Consider the following 25,703-nt stretch of genomic DNA (forward strand, 5'->3'; position numbering starts at 1 on the left):
AAGAGAAGGAAATCTTAGAATTGACGAACCTTGAAAGATGATTCGGTCACCTTGTTTGGTATATGTTTATTTTGAAGAGTAACAATCTCGTCACCTTGTTTGGTATATGTTTATTTTGAAGAGTAACAATCTCCTACTGATCCAAAATAGGATTATACTTGATAGTTAAGAACTTAAAAAAAAAATAGTGATCATTTTGTTGTCGTCGTGTTTTAATGTTACGTTGATAGTAGTTCGTTGGGCTAATTTGAAGAATAGTGCCAATTTGCCCGATAAAGTTATCATCGCCACAAGCGGTATTTAGTCAATTTTAGGAATTTCAGGTCTTCATTAACTGTTACTCTTTGTTTTGGAATGAGGAACCTTTTTTTTTTTTCTTTTTTTTTTTTGTTATTTTGTCACCTCATCAATGTCCCGTCATGTTTTAAATCAACAAATGATAAACTCCCAACTCTGAAATCATTTAGAACCAATTTCTAAAACCTCATAAATTAAAAATATCTCTTTTGAAATCTCAGAAAACCAAATAAACACCAATCTCCGACATCAAGGATTAAAAAAAAACGCATTTCCAGAAACAGAAAAGACAAAAGAGTAAATACACTTGAACACATTGCATGTCATGTACACTCGTTCCAAACCTGGAAGAGAAGAGACCAGCAGGATTCAGATCACTTTCGTTGTCCTTCCTGGGGCACATAGAGAGCTTTCTCTAGTCAAAGAACTTGGTTAACGCGCAAAGGGTTCTGCCAGCTTCCATCCAAACCTTGCTGCATTCTGAAATCTCAGCTTTGAACAGAAAGTAGATCAGTAATGTCACTTCCAAATTCTTCCTTTCTGATGAAGCTCCCGTGTCAATCAAACTCAAAACGAAACAACAAAAAGATGTGGCATTACGAAGCTGCATGCGTCTACATCACGACAGCGACTTTAATGATACAAGAATTGGAGAAAATCTCGAGTCAGGCTGGACGAGCTCCTGCACCACTGATGAGATATGTGATACTCAATGAATAACAAACACCAATATTCCCATTGTCGAGCTCCTTCATTCAATGACAAGCACCAAAACTACACATCATCGAAAACTCAATTTTCTGGATGACAAATGGATGCTACCAAGTCTGCTAATTTCTCACGACCTAGATTGAACACAAGTTCCGCAGAGATGAAGTGTTTAGGAATAGTTGAAAGCTCGTCCTCATGGAAATTATATATTGGCTGAAGTTTCTTGGCTTCACAACGAGCTGCTTCAGCCTCTGCCAATAGAAGGTTAGCTTCTCCAGTGTCACCCGACTCCAGAGCAGCAGCTCCTTCTGCGGCTGCTGCGCCAGCAATCAAAAGCAACCTCTGGAATCTAGCTTTTGCTACTTCTTTTTCCTTCGATTGAATCGAAACCTCAGTCTCCTGCAACCATTTCATTGTGTCTCTTGTCTTTTCCTCAAGTTTCTCCAGGTCTAATAAAGCTCTGTCTATGTCAATACAGATGCTATCTTTTTCATTACTGAGAGATTTTGCCTCAGCAGCAACTCGAGCAGCTTCTTTGAAATTTCTACCGGCAGCAGCAACTTTCTTTTCCGCTTCCAACTCAGGTACTCTCTTGTCAATGAAAGAAATTCTTTGTTTTGAGGAAACTATGTCTTGCTGGATGTTTGATTTTCTTGAAGATAATTCCTTCAAACAATTAGAAAGAAAGATTAATAGAAGGAAAACAAATGCAAACCCTATTACATAAATATAGAAGTCCATGCATTAAAGAAAAGTGAGACTTTTCCTTTATTCGGTGAAAAGAAACAAGATTTGTTTCTTGTTCAACGAAATAATAATAATAATAATAATAATAATACAAAAGTCCATGCATAAAAAATAAATGAAGTCCATGCATAAAAAATAAATGAACCGTTCAAAAAAGCAAACCAATCCACAGAATTTTGAAAAAAAAAAACTCCAATCGTGGAAATCTATGAGAGGAGGAACCAGAGTGACAGAGATTGCTTTGTAATGAAAGATAGTTTGGGGCGATAATGGCAAGTTGTATTTTAGGAATAGCTTAGCTAAGGAGAAAATCCTGGGGAAAAAAAAAGCATTTGAAGGCAAGTGTCATTCGGAAAAGAAGATGCATTTGAAGAGAGTAGCTGTGCGATTCATTTTTACCCATTACAAGTGATAAAACCAAAGATTTTTGGAAACCTCGGCATAATCGTACACAGCGACGGGGAAGAAGGCACAACTAATATGAACGAAGAAGATGATGCGAGCAAATGAGGCGGCAGCTTCAACCAAGTGCTCTACAATGTCACATGTGAAAAGATGGAAAAAAAACACGTTTGATCCAATGCTTGCACGACCTAAGCCAATGTCCGCCAACAGAATTTTTTTCCTGTGTCCCAAGACTTACGAATCCTGACAAGGAACCATACCCATCCTTCTTTAAGCAGTCCCACTCACGAGTTGTGTTTCTCCCCCAGAATTTGCCCGACCCGGTTCATCTCCAAGATCAAACTTTTTGTTAAAAATTTGACTCAGCTCACATTTGAAGGATTTTACATACCTTGAATCAATTCAATTTGAATATTTTCAAGATTTGGCAAGAATGGAACGACAGAATCCAATGAGTACATTGCATGAGCAAGAAGGTTGGCAAGTGAAGAAGTGGCAAAACAGATGTATCCACGATGGAGAGATTGATCAAAGAGCTGAGGAACAGTTACAACTGATTGCAACCATGCATCAACAGTTTATAGGGTTGTGGGCATCGGTAGGTAATACCGTGTATCACGATTTGAAGGGGTATACCAACTCAAGAAAAGGCTATGGTGATTAATGAAAAGGATTGAAGATCTCAGGCCAAAGTTCATATCTGAAAAGTGGGAATGAATTTTCTGCTATTTTTTCAAACGCACAGCATGATGGATTTGAAATGGGTTTTGGAAGTGGTGGACGACAAAGAAAATGGTTGGGCAGAGAACTGGGATGGGCGGGGCACGAAAGCCACAAAAAACTAGGGGGCAGAGGAATGGAAAGATGGTTATCTAGAGAACACTACTTGCAGATTTATTTAATGGAGACCTACGATTGTCTGTTAGCTAAACAACAAGAATCATATGATGACGAGAGAATAACTGCAATATTTGTTATGTGGGAGCCGAACACAGCATGTTGTGGCCGTCTAATTAAAGATGGTGCAATAATTATTCCAGTGATCAAAGAGAGATTAAAAATGAAATCAGAACAAATTTTTGAGAATGTTGAATCTCGACTAGAGATATAACACATTTCTTTATTATTATTATTTTTGTTTCTTTTGGGAGTGGATATTTTGTTTAATGCTTGTAATGGTTGCTATTACGGGATATATTGGGAATATTAAGCTATTAGTAAGGGCATAGTGGTAACTAGTGAAGGGTGACTTGGTTATAAATAGGGGAGTTAGGGTTCTTAGAAAGGGATTAAAATTTGGTATTTTCTTAGTGTAGGGACTTTAGGAGAGTCATAGCCCTCTCAGAAGGCTATTGATATTGTAATACAGTTCGATTGTGTGTACTTCTTGTTAGGGTAATCCTAACAAGTCCCTCATCAGCTTTTCTAAACTCTTCTGCACAGCACAAAGGGCTCTAAAGGGAGAAAGCTAATGAGAGATCTCTGCCTCTTTTGGGGAAAAAACCTCTTCCAAAAAGCAAGTCTTTTACACACCATATCAACAACAGAATTCCAGAATTCCAAAACAAGAAGCTTTTAGGATTATGACCAAGCGGGAGACCTAGATAAGAGGAAGGAAATTGGGGACAAAACCCTTGGAAAATTGAGGTAAGAACACCGAGGAGTTAGGAAACTCAAATCACAAAAACCTCAAACCAAGGTTTCAACCCCAAGGGATAGGATAAGATGTATAAGATGTAAATTAGCGTGATGATCAAAGATCCAAGATACGAAAACTAATCCTTTGCCTAGGACTCGAACACTCCAAGGGTAGGTTGATCATTCTCACCAAATGTAGTCATGCAACCTTAAGAACAATAATTGCAAGAAGATGTGAGGCTTATGGCTCTCAAAAGTGCGAAGAAACAATGTTACTCACCATCATACCTTGAAAAAATGCACGAAAAACTTTTCTCATCCTTTGAAGATTGGGCTTTAGCTCTACAATCTCTTCAATTCGGTTGAAGTATTTAAGGAAGTGATGTAATTCAAGCATAGCCTAACTTTATCAATTAGTTCTCTGGTGTAGTGGTTTGAAATGGATTAGGCTGGTTTTAGTGAGTTATAACCAGAGTTTGGTACATTCACTTTTGTTTATTAGAAACTAGCCGTTGGAGGCTGTTTAAACCACTATCTAATGGGTGTTATGGGATTATTTCCCTTCAAGTACCTAGCTTTAGGCTGTTTGACACATTCATTTAAAATCAAAAGTCAGAACTGACTGTCCTCAATACAAATAAAAAGTGAGGATGCTTCCACTGCCAATAAATACTGATGAAGGTGGGTTCTTGGCCAAATGCATACTTAGACCTCCCTTTGAATGGAAACCCTGATATAACCTCTTTATGTGCACAAATTGTTGAGAAGTTTAAAAATTGAAAAGGAGGCTACTATTATGGAGGAGCTCTCATATATCCAAATGAGGAGGCTTACGCTTATTCAAGCAACCTCACCAAACCTCTCTACTAACTTCTTATCCCTCTTTGACTCTACAGAAACTTACTACAGAGAGGGGAACAGCGAAATTATTGGTTTACACCTAGGAGGACCTTTTGCTTTGGAAGCTGGATAACAAAGGTTCCTTTTCTACAAAATCCCTCCTGAAAGACATTGATAGTAATGGAGGAGGAACATAGACCCTCCTATATGAATTAATTCGGAAGGATCACTTCACAAAAAAGATTAAATTCTTTCTTCGGGACCTCAGCCACAACAGAAAAAACTATCATTTATCTCTCTACCTCCTCATTGCTCCCCATTAGAAAAAGGTGGAGACCCAAAGTCATCTTCCTACATTGCAAAATTATGGAAGTACTTTTCTATTTAATTGGTCAACACCTTTAACAAAGGAACCAAACTGCCTCCTCAACTATGCTCTTGGCCACCCTTCCAAATAAGTTAAAATGATTCTTTTGATGAATCTCATTTGTGCTTTCTTTTGGGCTACTTGCATAATGGAACCAAAGGGTTTTCAATGACAAGGATCATGCTTTTGGTGTAAACACTCATCTCTTTTCAATTGTTATAGCTCCTCCTCTCTGTTAATAGAAGAAGTTCATTGTAACTTCTTCAATAGTAAATTTTTCACATTTAAAATACAAGAGTGTTCAAACTAACAGATTCCTAACATACCAAATAACCTACTATCAGCTGGTATACTAACTGGTTATGACTAACAAACAGCCTAACTAACCCATAACTAACTATTCTAGAATTTACTCTACGTCATTAGAGAACTTTGGAAAAGTACAACTTTTCTAGTCAGATTGTGCTTGGTCTTTTTTGCTGTATTTCTAAAACTGGATACCTAACAACTACTTATCAAATAGGACACTCCATTTGTCCTGAGCATATACAAACTTCTTGTGAAAAGGAAAAAATGTTAAGAATCTCACAAGATATGGAAGCTCCACGGTAGTACCTCCTCCATCAAACCTTTTTCCATCATGTGGAAAGTGATAAAGAAGAAGGGAGGCCCTTGGAAAATAGGTAGCGGAACTAACCTGGAGAGAAGAACTTGCAGAATGAAACTCTTGCTGTAGCATTTGAACATCCTTGGAGAGCTTATCTTCAGATTGAGAAAGACTAGCTTTATCTTCCCTTGTTTTCAAGATGTTAGACATCAGAAATTTTCTCAGCCTAGCAATTTCTCTGTATGCTTCTGCGTCTTCTATGGAAAGTTGAGCAATTTTCTTCAACTGCTCTCCTTTGTCCTTTTCCAGATTGAGAAACTCATCAATTTCCCTTCTTTTAACTGAAAGAGATTGACTTTCTAACTGCAATTGGGAGAGGGTCGATTGTAAGGAATCATATTTCGCATCCATGTTTGAATGTACATGCTGAAAACCAGAAATTGCGACGGAAATTCTTTTCTCAACAGCATCAATCAGAGAATCATTTTCTTCTATCTCCCTCTTCTTTTCTTCCACCAAAGCTAGTAATTTCTCAAGTTCATCTGTCAACACGGCCTTTCTTTGACAAAGAACATTTTTCTCTCTTTTGTCATCCTCGACCAAAAGTTCAACAGAATCATTCAAAACCATGCAAGACTCTTGAATAATAAGTGACTCGATTTCAGTTTCCATCTTCTTGGCCTCCAAGACTTCATTTGACAAATGCCACTTTTCCAGTTCTTTTGCAGATTCTGCCTCTGCAGTATTTAAGCCCAAGACAACATCATTTGCAGCATCCTACAAAAAGGAAGAATAATTAAGAAGTCATTTCCCATACATGGAACCAACTTCAAAAATTAGAAATTGGTGAATGCTGTGGATTGCAGATCCTTATAATCTTTAATCAACCTCCAATGGCCTGTTTTTCTTTGAAATGCTCCATAACCAAAGAATTTGACATGTCCCCCTATTTTAAAGAAGTCGCAGTGTGTTTTTTGTAAAGGCTTGACCAATTATTCCCGTCTTCGATAAAACTTGATTCATTAATACATAGCTTTCTTGTAATATAAATTGTGTATTTAAATAGGAACGAGTTCATGGAGTAAATGGAAGCGAACAAGAACTTCAAAAGACGAGGTTCAGGAATTATGCAGGTTATAGCAATTCCTACCAGTGTTAAGAAGTTGACGATAGATGAAAATGTCTACTTCTTTGCTGTTCATGATTTTAACGTTTTGCATAATATTAACAAGAAAAAGATACTTGTCTTTTTTCTTTTTCTTTTTTGAAAGAAAAAAAAAAGTATTTATCTTCTATCATAAAGTATTTTTCAATATTTTTCATAATATGAAAAATAAAAATTTGAAATCTGTTATTCTATCATACGTTATGATATAAAATGGGAAATAGAAGATCCAAGAGGCCCGTAAAGATGAAGATAGATATGAATGAGTCAACTAGATATCAGGGTATAATAGCAACAGTGACTTAATACTTCCCTCTCTTCAGAGGAAAATTTGTTGTATTTTTCTTAATTTCATTTAGACATTGAAATTCAATCAACATTCCCCTTAAAAATTTTGTGAATACCTTCGTATTTTTCATCGTAAGAAATCCTATCATTTGAAGGACAAGAATGGAAGCCTACAGTCTACAGCTCTTTTAGACGAAATGTGTTGTGTGTGTGTGTGTGTGTGTGTGTGTGTGTATGTGAGTATACTGAGACGTCAGACATTAACATACATAGAAATCCTATTTGAAACTGACCGTAGCAAAAGTTCGGAGCAGAGAATCACATTTTTCCTCCGTCGCAATCAAGAAGTCCAGAACCTCGTGCATTCTGGAATCCATTGCATCAAATAAGGCTTCAACATCTTTTAGTTCGTTGAGGAAGGCTTGTTTTTCTCCCTCAGCAGAAGCTAGGCTCTCGCTGAGCCTTTCTGCGGTTTCAAAATCTTCGGCTTCGCATGCTTCCTCTAACTGCCTTTCAAGATTGGAGTACTTGTCTAATGAAATTTTAAGATTATCCATAATTTTGCGTCTCCGTTGGATAACATCCTTCCTAGAGGCAGATACAGAGGCGACCGAGTTACGAGCAGAAGTCAGGTTCTCAGAGATCTGGATTCTAACTTGCTCCAATTTAAACTCGGGTGAATTGCACACTTCAGTCTCAACGCTACTTTTTTCAAGTCGATTAGCATCTTGTTGATTTGGAGATCCCATTATGACATCTTCTTGAGATACAAAATTAGGGGATTCCATTTTGTCAACTGAAGAACTATGAGAGCTTAAAGTCTGTGGTGGAGAAGCAGATGGTTGGATCTTAGATAAAGCATCAGGGTCCTGGTCATTGTCATCGTCGTCATGAGTGTGATTATTGGAATTCGGAGAATTAAGATCGGGAGAGGGATTTGGGGTGTGGGCATCTCTGCCATAGCCAATTCGCAAACCAGGTCTCCTTTTCCTTCTTGAAATCTGTCGAGAGATTGAGACGACTCCTCGGTCTCTCTCCGTTGCTTCTCCTACAGCCGAACCAGGGGTATTCATAATTGTGGCAACTTGAGAAGGATCGGTGATCTGCAACGAATTCTGATCTAACTGGAATTGAGTTTGGTGTTTAGCTTGGCCCTTATGCATGGAACTGGTAGTGACGAGCGTGAGGTCGGAAAAGAGGTCCTCGTCGAGGGGTTCAGAAAGATGAGAAGATGAAGTAGGCATCGTTACCGTAGAAGAAGCTGAATTACTGGCAGTAGTGGTAACTTTATCGGCTGGGGAATTGAGGGGGTGAGGCTGATTAGAGATATCTGGACCAGGATGATCACTATCTTGGTCTTCGGGGGTGGGAAGGATTTGGATTGGGTACTCGGAAGGGTCGAAGAGTACCATTCCTTCAAACAAAGAATCATTCTCATTTTCATCCTCTAACTGATTATTCAGCTCCACGTCCATGACCTCTGGCACTGCGTTCTTCAATTCCAGAAAGTCGATCAGTGCGTCTCTCCGCTCCTCGGCGCAACCCTAGCTCCCACTCGAAGTCTAATTTTAATACTTCTCCTTTTGGTACATTCGGCAAGTTCTTCCACTCTTGAGATCGAAGGCGACGAACTGTTTCTTTCGTAAACAACCCCCATAAAATAAAATAAAATAAACTCTACAATAAGAGAGAGTGAGTTCTCCACGATATATGGTGAAACTAAATAATGGTCAATTCTACTAAAAACTAACAAGATAAAATAAACAAAAAATTACGATTAAGAAAAAAAAAAACTACGATGTTAGGTGAAACTAAATAATGGTCAATTTTCCGCAAGCCAAAAAATGAATTTGAAGGTGAATCAATTAGAGACTAAATTACACAAACAAACAAAATATATATATATTTAAATTTATTATTTCAAATGTTCCAATATTACTCTTATCACTCTTATCATCTCATAATCGTTTAAAAAGTATCATTGAAATGACATTAATTATTCGTTCAACATACTAACAAAACTACACAATGAGAAATGAGAAATAAGAAATTAAAAAATAAGAAATTCAAATATGGTACAACTCCAGTTTATGGACTATATGCTGGTATCTCTTTTGAATAAAGTTGAAGGTGCCTCATTTTAATAATATTTGTCCTTAACCATTCAAGAAGTTAATCTTCTTCCTCAGTCTCCAAATTCTTCCATCACAAAAATTAATGAGAAGTTTCACTTACAACGATTATGTGCCAGCTTTGTTTGGTTGAGTTGTACGCATTTTGTATTCAAACTTCCATAGAAGATAGAATTAACGTCGAGAAAGGAGAAAATCAAATAAAAGTTGACCCATTACAAATGACGTTTACATTTTACCATCCGTTCATGGACTTACAACTATTCCGTTGGCATAAATAATGTGAAGAAAAAAGAAATATACATGATATAAACGTATAAATATAAATGTGTGCAAGAAAAATATAGGGTCGGCCAAGGTTTCTACAAGAGCTTTATAACATCTAAAATTGATGGGTGCAAGGACAAGGAAATGGATAAGTCTAGACTGTAAACACAACATAAACAATACCATGACCTAAACAAACAAAGTGAAATTTATCCTTTAGTCTCACCAAGTTCAATATCCTTCACTGGTTTGGATTCCATTCCGTCCTTCAGAAGTCTGATTTCCTCTTCCGTCAGGCTATGTTTCACATTGATATTAGTCTTCACCCCAGATTGCTTCTCAACCTCCACAGCCCAACTATAAATGACCATACCAACAACGGCTAAAATCATGCCTGATATATTTTTCAAGGTCAGTTCTGAATCGAAGAGCAGCCACCCCAATGTGAGAACACACACTGTTTTCATGTGACCTAACACCTGGAAGGACACAGCTGAGAAACGCCCAATGCACAGATATTGACTCACATTGCAGAACACAGCAAGAGTGCATGAAAGGAGGATGAACAACTGCAAGTATGTAGCATCCCCAGAAATTAGTTGAAAATTGCGTACATAAATGAATGGCGTACATAAATGAACCACCTTCTACTTACAAGGGCACCAGAAGACATTTTATAGTTCAGTAGAGATTTGTCGCTAAGGTAGTAATCAATAAATGGTCCGAGAAGCAGGAGAGAGAGGGCTTGAATAGGTGCTGTCTTGCTCAGCAATTCAAAAGACCCAATGGAGTACTTCTTTTGCAGTGAACCTATAGTCTGTTGCAAGAATATGGTTTAGCGATGCGATGACACTATTATAACAACTGCCCTTACCTTTATTATCATTTCAGACTACACAAAAGGACTCAAGATATCAAGGTTAACACAGATAAGTATTCTGACCATGAGATAGTTATTGTTCCAAGAATCAGAATGTCTTTATCCAAAACAACCTCCATTACAAAAAAAAACTGAACAACTCCAGTTACCATTTCTGATAAGATATTTTAATAATATTGCAACAGGTTTGCCTAGAGAGGAGCCCAAGGGTCTCTCACTCAAGGTCGTTACACTGAAACCAGTGTCCCATAACCTTCAAAGTTTCTGTTTTGCTTCTTTCAGCGGGATAAACAAATGGGAAAAAGAAAGAAAAACAGTCATACCCTAGCTACAAACCAATTGATCAACATATACATAAAGTAGAAGGAATAAAGGCTAAACTGGAGACGACAAGATTCAGCCAAGTAGATATGTGAAGAAGTACTCACAATTTGCTGCAAAGATGTTGACAAGACGGCTATGCACGCACACAGAAAACCTTTGAGATTAACTTTTACATCAGTGACAGTGCAAACTCCCACACCAATTACTACTACTACAACAGCAGTTTTCACTTCTTTTGAGTAGTGCTTGTTATGAAGGATCCACTCCATCACACAAACCACAGGGATCATACTAAGTTTCGAGATCTGAAACAAAAATATTCTCCAATCGTAAAAATAAGAAAGGAAAGAGACCAAAACAGAGAGACAGAGAGAGAGATTGCATGAATACACAATTAGATAGACATTGTTTAACTTGTCATACCCAATGCATTCCTATAAACTAAATTAAAGTGCAAACGTTGTCAAGAGTGTCATATGGTAAGTTCTTACTTGGTAGAATCCCACTGAATTCAACATGAGACTAAAGTTCATTCCCGTGATAGACATATTTGCGACAATAGAAAACCAAAAGAGCTCCCACAAAGGAACATGCTTTGATGAGGAATAACCAGTGGCATTCGAGACCAGACCGACTAGTGCAGTCACCGCAAAGTGGAACCCAGTCAAAGTTGTGGCTGAAAATGAAAAGAATTCAAATAACCTTATTTAATTAGTAGGAAGGAAACAAGGATCCGCGCAGTAAATTTCAAGATGAAAGTTCGGTTAACTAAGCATACAAAACTGTCCCGGCTTGCAAGTAAGACCGTAAAACGTCACTTGCAATATGAGAACGGGGCAAAAAAATTGGCCACAAGTGCAAAATCGCCATTGAGCGTACAAACGAGTTGAGAAATTCCATCGTAACCAAGAGAACAGATCCTCAATTGTCCGCATTACATGAGATGAACCGAGAGTGAAGCGAAGGGAAAACCCATGGATAGGATTTAGATCGGTGAAAAACGAAAATTGGCGCAAGGAGTTTTAAAAGGTTGTAATAAAAAAATTTAAAAAATAAAAAATAAAAAAAGAAGAAGGTGCATACTCAGCAATCAGAGATCTATAGGAGAGGTGTGCGAGGAAGAGTAAGAAGCTCACCGAAACTGAAAGCGTAACCATTGGCAGACATGAGCTGCTTGTTGGCCATGATAATCCCGACTGAGCTGATGATATTCATCGCCCATGCCCCAACATCCGACACCGGCGATGATTTCTTATCACCCTCCATTTCTCTTTCTTCTTTCTCTCTCGTTCAAATGAAGTGAAATTCGGAAACAGGAGTGAATGAGAGAAAAGGAAAAGGAAGAGATTGGAGGAGGGAGAGAGAGAGGAATTGAAGGACCCTCCAAACAACAGATGCCCAGATCGGATCTTAAAATGTGTTTCAGATAAGTGAATGTACAAGACGATGGAAAGACAGGCGAGACAGCAATAGGGACTAGGGAGGCAAAGCAATACAATTTTGAAGGAAGGGGTAAAAAAGGAAAGAAAATGAAGGGGTTATACGTTTTTTCCCGAGTCTCACACCTCCCACCCCAATTCTCCATTCCGCTCCGTTGGACAATTACTATAACACCCACCCAACCCACACCGTGTGACCGATCTGTGACGGCGAGGAGGCGTACGCACGCGTCGCATGGGGCTTCTCACGTTTCCTCTCGCTCCTCACTCCTCCCTCACTCTTTTATTATTATTTTTTTATGGGGGGGAAAAAGAAAAAAAAAACCTCGGACGTTTCATTAATTTCATACTAAATGAAAAATACATATCATCAAAATCTAGTTAGCATGATCATCAAACAAGTGAATAGAGGCCACTTAGAAACCAATTTTGTAGTAACTAATTCTAAGCAAAATTTAAACTTTAGAAACCAACCATGTCACATGGAAACAAACTTAAATATCAAACATAAAAAATGTTGGTTTAAAAAATGAAGAGATCTAGATGATAATTAAATATAATTTGTAGAGGTGTCTATATGTTGATATTAATATTGGATTTTGTTCCTTAAGCGGTGAGTAAGAGTTTTATTGAGCTACTTTTGGAAGAAAATCATCCATGAAGGAGATTTTTAGTATTTTTTTTTTTTTTTCCAAAACTTCTTTAAAATTTCCCTCCATAGGTGGTGGTTTTACTCATTCGTGATCCATTAGATTCATTGTTAACAGTACTACATTTTGGAGAAAGAACCAAATTGAATCATGGACAACCAATGTTGTGGGCTGAATTAGGATTAGCCATTAAATTCACTATCCCAATGTAAAGCCCAAGCTCCAAGCCTATATATGTAGAATTATTTATGGTATTGTAGGGTTGTTGGTCGTGTTTTATTGGTCATGAAAAAATTATGTTTTGGGACCATAACTATATGCATGTTATGATTTATGAAGGTAAGGAGTGTGGTAACAATTATAGGCTATATGTTTTAGGTAACCAACCACTAATAGTCACATGAGTTAATTGCTAATAAATAGTCAATAAAGTGTAATTGCTGAAAATGATTTTTAGTAAGGGTAATACCAACGGTTTTTCAATTTTGATTGGTTAAATGATAATTTTGGGTTGATGGCAGTTTCCTTTTAAAGGTTTTTGTTGTCCAAACTATTTGGTTAAATTGGATGGCTTTTAAATTTTATTTAGAAAAGGATAAATTTCACTCAAGTGTATTTTAAATTATAAATTTTCAGTGTTAATGAGGTTGCGGATTAGTAGTGTGCCGCGATCTAATTACTAATTAGAATGATGTCTAATAACCTATAAATAGTAGTTTTGAAAATATCACAATCATCTTTAATCCCTCAAAATTAAATTTATTGTAAGATACATGAGATGGGCGTAGTTGGAGTCGGCAAGACACATGCGCCCCCCCAGACACCAGTTGCATTAGTTTAACACCCTCGCACCGCTCATTCCTCATCGTGAACCTCACCTTCCTTCCATTGCAATCTGTGCTCCAAACCGACAAAGATTGCACCCATTTCTTTTTTGTAGTTTTAAGACGAGGTGCTACAGGAATGATAATTCTTAATTTTACAATCTATGATGGATTATATTGCTAACATATTTAATACAAAGTGCGCCAATAATGTATCATTTTTGTATCATTGGTCAAATACATTATGGATAAGTCCAAAATGTATCTTTCTTATAAATTAAAAAAAAAAAAAAAAAAATGTAACCAACCATGCTTTGGTGGTCAAAACCTTAGCATTATCGAAAGCATTTCATCATAAACAAATACATGCATGTTCTGCCCCTACCATCAACTTTTTGCCCACTAAAATTTGCGGTGAAAAAATGATTGGAATAGAGTTCGATGATGTGGCAGTGATTGTGGATTAAAGAGTTGGGTGTTGAAGTGAAAAGTGATTTTGTTGAAAGAACGGATATGATTACATATTATTTAAAATTTGTGAATTCCAAGGATTAGCAATGGGCATGGGCTGGTATGAATGAAGTTTCCTTTTTAATTAACAAAATAGAATTTTCCAAAATGGAGGACGTAGAATTTAGTGGGGAATTAGATAACAAAAGCGAAAAGAGAGACATTGTGTTCAGGTAAACAGGGTCGTCCATGCCATCAACTACGGCGGCGCCGCTTCAGATTGTCAACTCTTCCGCCTTCTCGTCGTATTTCAGTTCAATTCAGTTCATACTGTAATGGGCCACTCCCTTTTGACTCTGACTTGCATATTTAATTAGGTTGCCCATCCACCGTCTTCGGCCCCTCGTTAATCCAATTCAAGCGTCGTCGATCACCCAAGTCGCCGCAAATTAACCGGAACTTAGAATCAGATCAGGATTTCGGAAGAGGATAATTCCCTCTTCCAGCAATTCAACATGGGTAATCATCTATACATCTCAACGCTGAAAGAATGAATCTCAGATTACAAAAGGGAAAAAAAATTAGAGTTGCTTACAGAGGAGAAATGAAAATTAACAAATATATGAGAGGCGGGGAGGGAAGGGAGCAGGGAGGTATCCACGTAAATCGGGGGCTAAAATCCCTACCAACTCCCTACTCCCTACAGAACGGCGCCTTCATAGATGGTGCTCAATTTGAGTTTAAAGGAACGAACAGCCATTTTTGCTCTTCTGGACGTCAATCTCTGCAATTTTCTAACGGAGGGTGAGGCAGAGGTATCCGCGGCGGCGTTCTTTTTGGAGGGCTCCTTGGAGATGATGTGGTCGGAATCCGAGAGGTTGAGGAGGGGAGAAACACGACCCTTTTTACGGCGATCGTTGGGGGAGGCATTTTGGAGGGCGAGGCTGGCTTTGACAGCCAAGGCAGCCATTTGGGAGGCGCTCAATCGGTGGTGGAGGTTGGAGGAAGGAAGGAGGAAATAGATCTGATTAGGGAGAAGTTGTTCATCGAGAGGCAAAGGGGGGATGAAGTCATCGTAGTATAAGCGGTCGGAGTTGCAAAGAAAGGAGTCGGAAAGAGAAGAAGAGGAGTTTTCGGTCTGGAGAACGCGGGAGACGGAGATGGGAACAGGGTATTCGCGGAGATGGCCTTGCAAAGAGATCACTTTGGCGGTGGGAGGAGGTGGAGAAACAGAAGAGGGTTTGGGATGATTGAGGCAGTCGGATAAACAGGCACCCATCAGTATCAAGCCTAGCTGTTGCTGATGTCTGTCTACGTTTCTGACACGGAATTTTGGGGGATTATGGTATAACCAGGAGGAGGAGGAGCCGAGGAGGAGGAGGAGAATGAGAATGAGAAGGAGAAGGATATTGGTATAACCAGGAGGGGATGGATCATTTATTGAAATGTGATGCTGGTGCGAGGTAAGCGATGAGGAAACAGAAAATTGGTCATCGTCTACGTCATAAAACTATCTTTAAACCATCAACGCGGCCTTTCCATTTAATGCTAATACCAATCAAAAAGAAACCCGACGTAGTCAACGGACACGCCAAACCAACACACACCCACACAAAAATAAAAATAAAAGATGACCACAATCTTGTTCCCCGAGCACATACAAATTGAAAAATGCCCTTACTAATCAATGCATAATCCATCAACGCCATTCATTCTTATTTATGCCCTTATTTATTTATTTAAAAACACACTACCTTCTCCTTGTCTAATGTTTTTTAAGCTTCTAAATAAAGTAATTCCCATAACAATTGTCACATAAGAAGATAAAAGACCATAATTAATTACAACAATTCAAAGGACACAACGGTAATTATATATTATTATTACCTTTTATTACTATAGGTCCTCAGTAAGTAGCAACGGTAAGGACACAGTTCTCTTTCCCTGTACTTCCACTTCCACGCTCCAAAGAAGCGGAAGCAGCGGAAGGCACAAACTACCCATCATCAATTTTCTCTGTCGCAACCCATTCATAATCATATTCATAATACACGAAAAGAAAAGAAAAAAGAAAAAAAGTCCCTTAAAATTGCAAGGCTAGAGCTCAAAGTAGAAAGAATGAAAAGAAAAAAAAGTCCCTTAATCCACTCATTACAATCTTAAAGCAGCTATGTATCCCTTTTCTATCACTGGATTCAAAGTGACTGTTCTTTTACCACCACCAGTACCAGGGTAGATTAGTAACGGAGGAGGAGTAAGTTAGTAACTGAGGAGTAAAGTTTGGGCAAATATAATTCCCCTCCCCCATCATTACATCCACATTCACAAAGTCCAGCCACTCCAATCGAATCTGCCCCCAATTCTGTCTACCACATAAATTCATGACTTCTACTTACAATTCACACATTCCTACACCCAAATTTGCAACTTGGAAGATGATGAAAGCTGATGGATGTTCTCGAGCTGTAACCATATCAGGAGAAGAGCTTCGCATTAGCAGTACCGATGGCGTGGCGCTCGAACTCCTTAATGGTGTCAGCAAGCTTCTTCATCTTGTCGTCGTACACAAAAGGGGCTTGGTTGAAGATTGTGACGTTATGAATGGCGGAGTTGGGGAGGAATTCCCTGCACAGTTCCCCTCTCACCATGATGGAGTTGTGGTAATGATAGTATCTAATCTTGGACTCTGTTTTGTGCGTCGTATTTCCAATCACATTTTCCGACATGTGTACCCCCGTAGCATACGCGTTCTTGGCTTGTATCGCGTACTTCCGGTCTCTCCAGATTCCAGACTTTATGTCTTTAAACAGCAGCTTTTCAAACCCCCATTTCCTGACAAGGGGAACAAATATATATATATATATCAATTCATTCATCACTATCTACCTCCTACCTGACCCCAGATCCAACAAGTATCTTCCACACATAATTAGATCGAACACGTACCTGGAGTAATTTTGAGCCGAATCGTTCAAACACAGCATACTGGACATCGGGTTCTGCTCGATTGTAAATTGAGTATATACGGAAAACTCTTCCAACACGGACTCCAAGCTACTCCCCTCGGGCAAATATATGTACTCGTCCACATCGAAATAAAATGTCCAGTTTGCCGCGTGTCGGTACCGGTGGAGGCAGTCGTTCACTACCAGAAACTGATTATAGTAATACCCATCGTACTCTGACTGTGCTCTGATGTCCTGAATTGTCACCCTTCCAGCTCGCACCCACGGCTCGAGGACAGCCCTGACCTCTGGGGACACCCCGCCGGCGTCGTGAAACACAAAATGGGATTTAGACCCGAAGAACCAGGCATGGTATGCCATCCATTCTCTGATCCTGGCGGCACTGAGGTTCCCGTAGAGAGACGAACCGCAGTACAAATATTCGTAGTCATAAGGAGGACGGAACTTGGAGGCGTTGTAAGAGCCTGGCAATTCCTCAAGAGCAGTGAACTTTTCGTACTTTTTCTGGGACTGACCGTAGTAGGCATTAACCGTAAGCTTTCCACCCGAATTGTCGTGATTGGGATTGAGGGGAAAAGTGCAATTGACGACGACGACGGTGTAGACACGGCCATAGCCCCAATCGGGAAGAATCTTGTAGGCCTTGGCCCTGATGGAAGATCCATTGTTGAAGATCCACTCGCATTTGTACCAAGGATGGCCGTAGACGTGAATGGGTTTGGAAGCAAGGCCGACGACGGCAAAAGTGCGTGGTCCGCCTCTATAGGCTCCCATTAAAACGAATAGAGCCGCGGCATTACCAAATGGCTGGAAAATTCGGTTGTTGGGATCGGTTGGGAGGGTGGTGGAGTACTTTTTGGCAGCGGCAGATGCGGTAAAGGGGAGAGAGGTATTGGGAGGAATGGTGAGATTGGCGAGGGCAGCGTCGGTGGTGTTGGTGGGGGCGGAGCAGGAGCGGGCGGTGGTGAAGAGGAGATTCTGGTAGTAAGGAGGAAGATTCCAGAGGAACATGACAAGAGTGAGGGCGAGACATGTGGCGACCAGAGGCTTGGTCTCGAAGCAGGTGAAGAGTTTGCCGACTTGGGCGTCGCCGATGGAGGTAGCCGGACCGTCTTTCCTCATGAAGGCAGGAAGGCAGGAAGGGAGGCAGAAAGGGGAACTTCAGTCCTTGGCCTCCGCCAGTCTCTTTTGCTCTGTCTGTCGGTGCGATGAGATTAGTGGCCATATGCGCATATCATATCATATTTAGTGTATTCATTGCTCTTTTTTCCTTTTTTTTTTTTCCCTTTTATTTTTAGTGTAATAATTTAATATTTTTCCTTGGGGAAACCATATCTTCAGAAAATTACAGTGATGGGACTGGGGTGGGGAGTGGGAGGCAAAAATCAAACAAGCGTAGGTGAGGCATCCACGTGTCTGGATTCCAGGTCCTGCAGTTACCGCGACCTCAGGGATTCCCTAAAACATTTGGGCATCGATCTCGTTGGAATTACAAGTCTACCACTTTGATTTAACCTAACTTTATTGCCAGTGAGGTGTCCGCCCCGGCAAGGTAAAAACATGAATAAACCTAATTAATTTTGTAATAAATTTCCGCAAATATTTGGTAATGCCAAGTCTTTTTCTTTTGCATTTGGTGGCAATGCATCTTCTATTTTAAATCTCCTTTAATCAGATGATATCGACTAACCGACTAAAAACACAATTTATTAATAAAACTACCCTCAAAATAAACGAGTTCTAGCCACTAAAAATAATTCATTCATTTTTACTAAACAAAAGGCTAAGCCCAATTCATCTTTATATTTGAGGATGATTGTTATTATTATTATTAATTAGATGCAATAATTAAAATTAGTCAATACTAAATAATGGAATGGTATTAAGTATTTATCAATCAATCAATGGTAGTTAATAGAGACAAAATAGTATTGTTGAATTTGCACCAAACAAATAATTGATGATACTCTCATCATTTCAAAACGCCCCAAAAGCAAGTTGCTAAAGCCGGTTAAGTAGTGTTCTCGATCCTCGTTTTTTATTTTTCATTTTCTCTATTTTAAGAAAGAAAAATAGAATTAAGTTTGATAATTTTGGTTTTTTTTTTTTTCTTTCCTTTTTCTTAAAATTATATGTTTGGTCATACCTTGTTACAAAACCAAATATTCAAAATTGTATGTTAAATTAACAAGGGAAAATATTGGAAACGTGAAAATGAAATTGTTTTTTATTGTTATAACAGATATTGTTAACTAGCGCGGAATATGGTTTTATCATTTATTTTGAAATTATAAATTATAAATTGTAAGTAAGAAGTTATGTTGGAAGAGTGATTTAGTAAGAGGTGGAATAAAAAATGAAAAGAATTATAGCTATGTATTTTTGTGGGGCAGTGAGAGTAAAGAGAGAAATAAATAAAAGTGGGGCCGACATGAATAAGGAGGAGGGCGGGATTGGTGAATGTGATTATGTGAATTTGTGAGTATCGTGGCTGGCCTTGTTGGCTTTATTGGGTTTTGGCAATGATAATAAATAGTTTAATTAGAGAAAAAGAAATAAAATGAATTAGTTGTTTCACAAGAAAAAAGAAATAAAATAAATAGATTCCACGTACTATTTTATTTCCTGCAATTGTATTTCTACACCCTATCGTCTTTTTTCTTCAATTATTTTAATTTTGTTTTTCACTTTCAAGAACATGCCGTCGTTCTTGTGTTTTATGGGTGAACTCAACCACTGAGGTGCATTGAGCGGTGATGACAGATGGTTGATTCCAGGACTGATTCCAAAATTTCCCTAAAATCCTAAATTGGGTTTGCAATATTTATTTTAAGCCCTTTCCAAACCTACAATTTATACCTCAATTAATTAGATTTATTAATACAGTCGCACCTGGATGTCACTTAACATTCACAAACGGGGATCAATCAAACAAAAGCCGCTTCATTCACACCTCACGGCTCACGGCTCACAGTAGAAGACAGTAACAAATTTTCAAAATTATTTTTCTGAACTAACTTAATATCCATTCTTACTAAAACCTTATTGGGGTACAGATCTCCCCTGTTTGGTGTAGTTGTTGTGGGCGTTCCAGTAAAGTTTCCGTCTCCTCCGACACCACTTCTCTCATCCTCGGTCTTGTCTTCCCCCTTCAGTTTTAGGCACCTCCGCGCCAGCTCTGCCGCTTCAATCACTTGCTCTTCAGACCTCTTACATAATAAAGAAGAAAGAAAATAAAAAGGAGGGGGAGGGGGTCTCTCTTCAGACCTCTTACATAATCTCTTCCCCGTCCTTTCCTCTTCAATCACTCCATCATCCCCGGCCCGCTTTCTCGAATTCAACTTCCACGTCCAGTGGCACCTTCCCTCTATTTCAAAACCCACCGCAGCTGCCAAATAATACAATATCTGCTCTTTTAACTAATCCGTCTCAACTTCACAACTCGGCTGCTGGTTCACCTCTTCTCTTTCAAGGCAACAGATCGTCTCAACTTATCAACCACTTGTCTTCTATTCATTACACATCATCACTCTATTCAAACTAAATTGTCCCATACCTCAAGTTCTCCCATTTGAAGGGTGCTACTAAGCCAATGTCTGGGGAACCCCGCAAGAATAGGCACACGCAAACACACACAGCACCTATAGCAAGCATTGAATGGATATAGGGCCGATGAAGCAACCGGTGTGTCCCACTCCCAGGAACCCTCTTGTAGCACCTTCCTGCAACAACTGCACACCTAGAGCAACATCTTCCTTGCACCCTGCTCCGCTCACTACTTGACACCCCTACTTCCTCTATCTCATTCCCAACTCTCACTGACACTTCACCCTTCTTTCTGTCACCAAGTTTTCGATCCACCAGCTCGTTACAAGAGTGATTTCCCCTCATCAACGCATAACCCCGTGCTGACTTTCCGCTTGCATCTACTTGGGAACTCCAGCAATTCAATCCAATCTGCAACTTCCAAACAACAAATTAACAGCACGTAAATGTAAATAATTTTTTTGTATTAAAAATATAGTATCACCAATCATAATTTAAACTTTTTCTGACAAAAGAGGATTTTTTAAAACATATTTCTCCATTTCTTAGGGGATAAAAAACCCCCTAAACAGCACTTCGGAACCATTTTGGGAAGTACACCTAGGAAGGGTTTTGAGAGCTTTCAGACAACAAAGTAGACAATATAATCCTTCATCACCACGGTGGTCAACTATCAGAGCGCTCTAACATAATTTTGGGACAAATATCAAAGTATACAGTAACGCAAAAACCCATCTTGTCCTCAAAAGAAAACCAGGATACGCCTTAAAAGATGCAACTAGATGTTACCTCCAGCGGGTCATTTGTCAGAGCATCAACCATATCATCTGAATCTGCCATTGAAGCTGCCAAATGCATAGGCGTAATACGACCAGGACCAATAACATTTGGTGGAAAGAGGTACTTTTTCTCTTCATCACCGAAGCCAGATACATAATAATGGACGAGTAAATCAACCATCGGCCTGCACCTCCTTTTCACTGCCCGGTTCAAAAGCTGAACCTCAGATATCATTTCCAAAGATTTCATTGATAGTCCATTTGTGATCAAGCATTTTTTTACCAGAATGTCAAGAAGTGTTTTAAGTAGCGCACAGAAGTCCCTCTCTACTGAGAACGTGAGTAAAAATTTGAACCGCCTGATTAGAAAAATTGGATTATCTAGCTTGGAAGACGACCTTTCCCTTTGGAATAGCCATCCAAGTTCATTTAAGAACTGCAAAGTTTCATCCTTTAGCCTCAGCTGCGAAGGAACACATGAATGGCTTTCGGAACTGATATCAGTTACTCTAAACTCATCAAACACGGACTCAAGATGCCTCAATTCCTTACAGATGGCAGAATCAGCTATAATAACGGGGAAACTATTTCCTCTAAAACCATTTTCCACCTGTTAGCATTGTACAGTAGATTAAAAGAATAATCTTGTAAGAAACTTTAACTGTGGCCAAGAAGATAACACATGCTAGTTCAAACCAAAAAAACTACCTCAATGAAACAACGACCAAGAGTGGACGGTGATGCATCCCCAATTTTGTAATTACCAGAGTGTATCTCATCGTATGTTCCCTGCCTACTTAATCCCATTACTTCTTTGGATATGTAGCCACCCATAAATGTGCAATGAATCCTACAAGGTTGTGAAGTGTCACTTCCAGAAAAGAGAAAAAGGAACAATAAAAACCAACAAAATTCATCACCTATCATAACATTGGACTTACTTGGTGCAAGGATTTTTCAAATTCCTTCCCCGTAATAGAAAGGATGTCTTTTGTCCACTCACAACAGCCAAAGGTGACACCGAGATTAACTCCGGGTTACTCCATGCTTTTGAGGATTTGTTCAGACGAATCTTCCCTGAATATCCAATCAAATCAGTGGAAACAAAATTTAACACAAGAACAACAACAAATCTACAGCCTATGGCTTCAGGGACTACGCTATAAGATTATCACACATCGTTATGAACCAAATCAGATAAGAAAAAAAAAAAAAAAAAAAAATTTGATGCTGATTAATACTAAATAAAGCTCTAATTCAACAAGACAAAGACCGACCACTACCCTGGTAAGTTCTCACCATCCTTGTGCGACGCTAGTTGCCTCCCAGAGTAGACTAAAAATCTTCCACTTCTCCAAAATTCAAGATTTTCGCCATGAACCAAAGATTTAACATGCAAAACCAAATTTTCTTCAAGCTGGCAAAGAACGAATGAAATTAGTTAGAGCTCATAGAACTTTAGTGGTACAATTTCAGTCCTGGATAACAGCTCTTCACTCACCTGTTCCCATGCAATGGATGACATAGACATATAAATCGATAGAACCACACAACCAGGCCGTATGTAGCTTTCCATTTCAGATGGACAATTAGACAGCCAATTGTATATCTAGAATATTAGAAGAGAAACTTTATGAATTTTTTCCAGACATATGCAATTGCAGCATTTTATATAAAAGAAAATTGGAAGCAATAAGATCCTAGAATTTTACTTGTGTCCGCAATGTCCCTGGAAACTGACTGGGATCCTTGTCGAAGAGTTTAAAACTTATCCTTCCAGTGCGATCCTGAATAATGTTGTTTCAAACCACAATAAAGAATAATGATATCAAACACACACACACACACACACACACACACACACACACAAAGCACGTCCACAAATACAAAGAAGAATGTACTCAGCAGGATACCTGAGCATCAGAATTTAAATTAGAAGGTGAATGATCAGACCCCGAAGAAGTATAGCCAGCCTGATAAGGAACAGTATGAAGCAAATTTGGGCCGCCTCCTCTATCTGACTCTCTAAAGAGTTCAAAGGGCATGGCGCTACTAGGAGGCTTTGGGACCTCAACAATTCCACTAACTTCTTTTCTGATTGGTATTTTCCTATTACTGGAAGTTTCTTCTGATCTTTGCACGGGAAACAACTTCTGCAGGAGAGGAGGTGAGGATGATGGAGACCTCTCTTCAATAGGATTACTGCTATCAGAAGAAAAGTACTTTCTAGAAGCCGTCAAGTTCAGTGGGGTATCATGTTCAGGCGAAGAGCTAAACAGCTGAAGTGGCAAACCAACTCGAGATCCTTGAACTTGTCCATCTGATTCTTCCACGGGAGACTGGTAACTGGTACTGCTTCTTTCTCCTCCAACTGAAGGAAATTCCAGAGGCCTATTCTGGAGATCAGAACCAGAGGGGCACGATGACCTTGTTTTTTCGCTAGCACTACTCGGACTGCTCTTCTGCGACAGCATTGCCAGAGCATCTGGAGCTGATGCCACTAAAGTTGCTGAAAGTACAGTGAGCAAGTCCATGGTCGAAGAAGAAGATGGATTTCTATTGAATTTGTTTTGGTGCTGTAAAGAACTTCCTGGAGAAGCCTCCCCCATAAAATTCTCTAAATTGGGCACCTTTGCTGCAAACTCTGCTGGTAAAGGAAGTGAATTGACCTTAGTGAGGGTCTGAATGAGTTGGTCACTATTAGCTGACAGCAAGCTTTCTACACTCTGGCCTTCGTTTTTTCCTGATGTTTCAAATCAATGTGTTAAGACAAAAGTCAGAAACAAATAGGTATCAGAAACTTGATCAGGCAATTGCTTGACCTTGAGCCCGAGCTAGAACAGCCAATAGACTGAAGATGTCCAACTTCCCACCGCTTGGGGGTCCTCTACTTCCTGGCGGTGTCAGCCTTGAGGTTACATCCTCGGGCTGCGTCTTCCTTCTACGCCAGTTATGCCCCGCAAGTCTCCTTCTACAGCTTCTTTTCCCATCATCGAATTCCGAAAGTGGATGAAATCTGAGGAGAGGTTAATAGCAATAAGAGTTAAAATGTATATACACACATTTGAAGAGGGAGGCAGATTGGTAATGAATTTCTGGCGCATCAACACAAGATGGAAAACAAAAAGGCATAGAGAAGCGGGGAGAGATGGTACGAAGGAAAAAAAAACCTGCTGCACTGCTGGCAGAACCTCTGCATCAGATTAGCAACTAGGGCTTTGGTGGATTTGCTATGGAGCTGGCAAACTTTATGTCTGCGGTGATAGTCTTTGGCATTAGAGAGATCTTCCTTACAATTATCGACCTGACACATAGGGTAGGTGGCAGCGGCGGGAGATCCAGGGTCAGGGCGGAGCTTTTTGGGGGGTTTGGAGAGCGGCTGCTCAACGCAATTGAAATTGGGAGCAGGACCAAGATTAAGGCGAAGAGTCTGATCATCCTGGAGGTGGAGAGTGTTGTTGTTTGAGGTGGAAGGAAGAGGAGTAGCAGGAAGGAAGTGGGGTTTGGATGAGAGAGCATCGGAGTGGAGTAGCGCAGGGTCGGAGGGTTTGATGAGGAACGTATCGGTATCCCAATCCCAAGTTTTAGGGTTCCAAGTATGGGAGTAGTGGTGGAGGTGATTGTGATAAGATAAAGGGCGCTTGTTGGAGGTGGAAGGCAAACCAGTGTAGTGAGTGGGGAAGGTTTGGTGGATGAAAACAGGAGGAACAACTTGGGCGCCGAGGTCGTCCATGGAGAGGAAGGGGAAGGGAAGCAAGGGGAAGGAGAAGAAGGGAAGAAATGGAAGAGATCCAGCTGAAAGAGATGAGATCTGGAATATGTACAAAGCAATCTACTGCCTGTTGTTGCTGCTGTACGAAACCCAAGAAGAAAGCGAGAGAGAGTCGTCTGGAGCTGGAGCTGGAGCTGGAGCTGGAGCTGAAGCTGGGCTGTACCTGAACCTGAACTACCTGAACTACCTGAACCTGAACTACCTGAACTACCTGAACCTGAACCAGAAGCTGGAGCAGGAAGAATCACTTTTTCCTTTTCTCTTATTGCCCAATATTGTTTTTATCCATCAGTTCGTGCAAGTCTGACACGAAGACAGGAAACATCAACTCAACTCAAAGTCTGTAATATGAGTTAATAACAACGGAATATTACATACATGAGTAATGCCTTCTTGTCTTGCGATTGCTACTCTCACCCACCTGTGATCTACCTTCTGTTCGCACCTCATTTTGAAGCGTGCACCAAACACTCACGCACAGCCCATCAAATCTCACACCTCCATTCCCCGTCTCCCTCGCCCTCACCGCCTATATTTTCCACACGTCACCTTTATTCTATTGTTATTATTTTCAATTATGAAACTAAAGCATACAAAATAGCTCCTCAA

The 25,703-nt window shown here is 39.6% G+C and overlaps 5 protein-coding genes across 5 annotated transcripts; all 5 read right to left on the minus strand.

The window, feature by feature from the left end:
- Positions 1 to 473: 473 nt before the first annotated feature.
- Positions 474 to 8,766, minus strand: LOC111788825 (centrosomal protein of 83 kDa). The gene is made up of 3 exons (XM_023669356.1): positions 7,359 to 8,766; positions 5,703 to 6,389; positions 474 to 1,674 (listed from the first exon to the last, which is right to left on the minus strand). The coding sequence occupies exons 1-3, from the start codon at positions 8,538 to 8,540 to the stop codon at positions 1,090 to 1,092; spliced, it is 2,454 nt and encodes an 817-aa protein (XP_023525124.1). The 5' UTR covers positions 8,541 to 8,766; the 3' UTR covers positions 474 to 1,089.
- A 631-nt stretch (positions 8,767 to 9,397) lies between these two features.
- LOC111788826 (UDP-rhamnose/UDP-galactose transporter 2-like) lies at positions 9,398 to 12,206 on the minus strand. The gene is made up of 5 exons (XM_023669357.1): positions 11,805 to 12,206; positions 11,160 to 11,344; positions 10,773 to 10,973; positions 10,120 to 10,281; positions 9,398 to 10,033 (listed from the first exon to the last, which is right to left on the minus strand). The coding sequence occupies exons 1-5, from the start codon at positions 11,932 to 11,934 to the stop codon at positions 9,674 to 9,676; spliced, it is 1,038 nt and encodes a 345-aa protein (XP_023525125.1). The 5' UTR covers positions 11,935 to 12,206; the 3' UTR covers positions 9,398 to 9,673.
- Positions 12,207 to 14,080: 1,874 nt separating this feature from the next.
- LOC111788827 lies at positions 14,081 to 15,549 on the minus strand. Its single transcript, XM_023669359.1, has one exon. It carries the CDS (start codon positions 15,308 to 15,310, stop codon positions 14,732 to 14,734), a length of 579 nt encoding a protein of 192 aa, XP_023525127.1. The 5' UTR covers positions 15,311 to 15,549; the 3' UTR covers positions 14,081 to 14,731.
- A 485-nt stretch (positions 15,550 to 16,034) lies between these two features.
- On the minus strand, positions 16,035 to 18,240 carry LOC111788828 (galactan beta-1,4-galactosyltransferase GALS1). Its single transcript, XM_023669360.1, has 2 exons — positions 16,978 to 18,240; positions 16,035 to 16,863 (listed from the first exon to the last, which is right to left on the minus strand). Exons 1-2 carry the CDS (start codon positions 18,117 to 18,119, stop codon positions 16,506 to 16,508), a joined length of 1,500 nt encoding a protein of 499 aa, XP_023525128.1. The 5' UTR covers positions 18,120 to 18,240; the 3' UTR covers positions 16,035 to 16,505.
- Positions 18,241 to 19,840: 1,600 nt separating this feature from the next.
- Positions 19,841 to 25,618, minus strand: LOC111789164 (squamosa promoter-binding-like protein 14). Its single transcript, XM_023669825.1, has 11 exons — positions 25,473 to 25,618; positions 24,493 to 25,397; positions 24,145 to 24,338; positions 23,236 to 24,065; positions 23,035 to 23,109; positions 22,824 to 22,931; positions 22,622 to 22,739; positions 22,264 to 22,399; positions 22,031 to 22,172; positions 21,333 to 21,932; positions 19,841 to 20,954 (listed from the first exon to the last, which is right to left on the minus strand). The coding sequence occupies exons 2-11, from the start codon at positions 25,053 to 25,055 to the stop codon at positions 20,538 to 20,540; spliced, it is 3,183 nt and encodes a 1,060-aa protein (XP_023525593.1). The 5' UTR covers positions 25,056 to 25,397; positions 25,473 to 25,618; the 3' UTR covers positions 19,841 to 20,537.
- Between the last annotated feature and the right edge of the window lie 85 nt (positions 25,619 to 25,703).

This window comes from Cucurbita pepo, chromosome LG02 (genome assembly GCF_002806865.2).
Source record: "Cucurbita pepo subsp. pepo cultivar mu-cu-16 chromosome LG02, ASM280686v2, whole genome shotgun sequence".
In the NCBI taxonomy this organism is placed as follows: Eukaryota; Viridiplantae; Streptophyta; class Magnoliopsida; order Cucurbitales; family Cucurbitaceae; genus Cucurbita; species Cucurbita pepo.

What these genes read in the sequence shown, in the direction of transcription:
- LOC111788826 (XM_023669357.1), bottom strand. Translation starts at nt 11,934, where the DNA reads ATGGAGGGTGATAAGAAATCATCGCCGGTGTCGGATGTTGGGGCATGG. An exon ending in TGGTTACGCTTTCAGTTTCG is followed by an intron (nt 11,345 to 11,804) that starts GTGAGCTTCTTA and finishes TTTCATTTTCAG; the next exon opens with CCACAACTTTGACTGGGTTC. An exon ending in AAATGTCTTCTGGTGCCCTT is followed by an intron (nt 10,034 to 10,119) that starts GTAAGTAGAAGG and finishes ACATACTTGCAG; the next exon opens with TTGTTCATCCTCCTTTCATG.
- LOC111788827 (XM_023669359.1), bottom strand. Translation starts at nt 15,310, where the DNA reads ATGGGTGCCTGTTTATCCGACTGCCTCAATCATCCCAAACCCTCTTCT.
- LOC111788828 (XM_023669360.1), bottom strand. Translation starts at nt 18,119, where the DNA reads ATGAGGAAAGACGGTCCGGCTACCTCCATCGGCGACGCCCAAGTCGGC. An exon ending in TCGGCTCAAAATTACTCCAG is followed by an intron (nt 16,864 to 16,977) that starts GTACGTGTTCGA and finishes TCCCCTTGTCAG; the next exon opens with GAAATGGGGGTTTGAAAAGC.
- LOC111789164 (XM_023669825.1), bottom strand. Translation starts at nt 25,055, where the DNA reads ATGGACGACCTCGGCGCCCAAGTTGTTCCTCCTGTTTTCATCCACCAA. An exon ending in ATTTAAATTCTGATGCTCAG is followed by an intron (nt 23,110 to 23,235) that starts GTATCCTGCTGA and finishes AACATTATTCAG; the next exon opens with GATCGCACTGGAAGGATAAG. An exon ending in TTGAAAAATCCTTGCACCAA is followed by an intron (nt 22,173 to 22,263) that starts GTAAGTCCAATG and finishes ACAACCTTGTAG; the next exon opens with GATTCATTGCACATTTATGG.
- LOC111788825 (XM_023669356.1), bottom strand. Translation starts at nt 8,540, where the DNA reads ATGGACGTGGAGCTGAATAATCAGTTAGAGGATGAAAATGAGAATGAT. An exon ending in TGCTCCGAACTTTTGCTACG is followed by an intron (nt 6,390 to 7,358) that starts GTCAGTTTCAAA and finishes TCCTTTTTGTAG; the next exon opens with GATGCTGCAAATGATGTTGT. An exon ending in CTGCAAGTTCTTCTCTCCAG is followed by an intron (nt 1,675 to 5,702) that starts GTTAGTTCCGCT and finishes AATTGTTTGAAG; the next exon opens with GAATTATCTTCAAGAAAATC.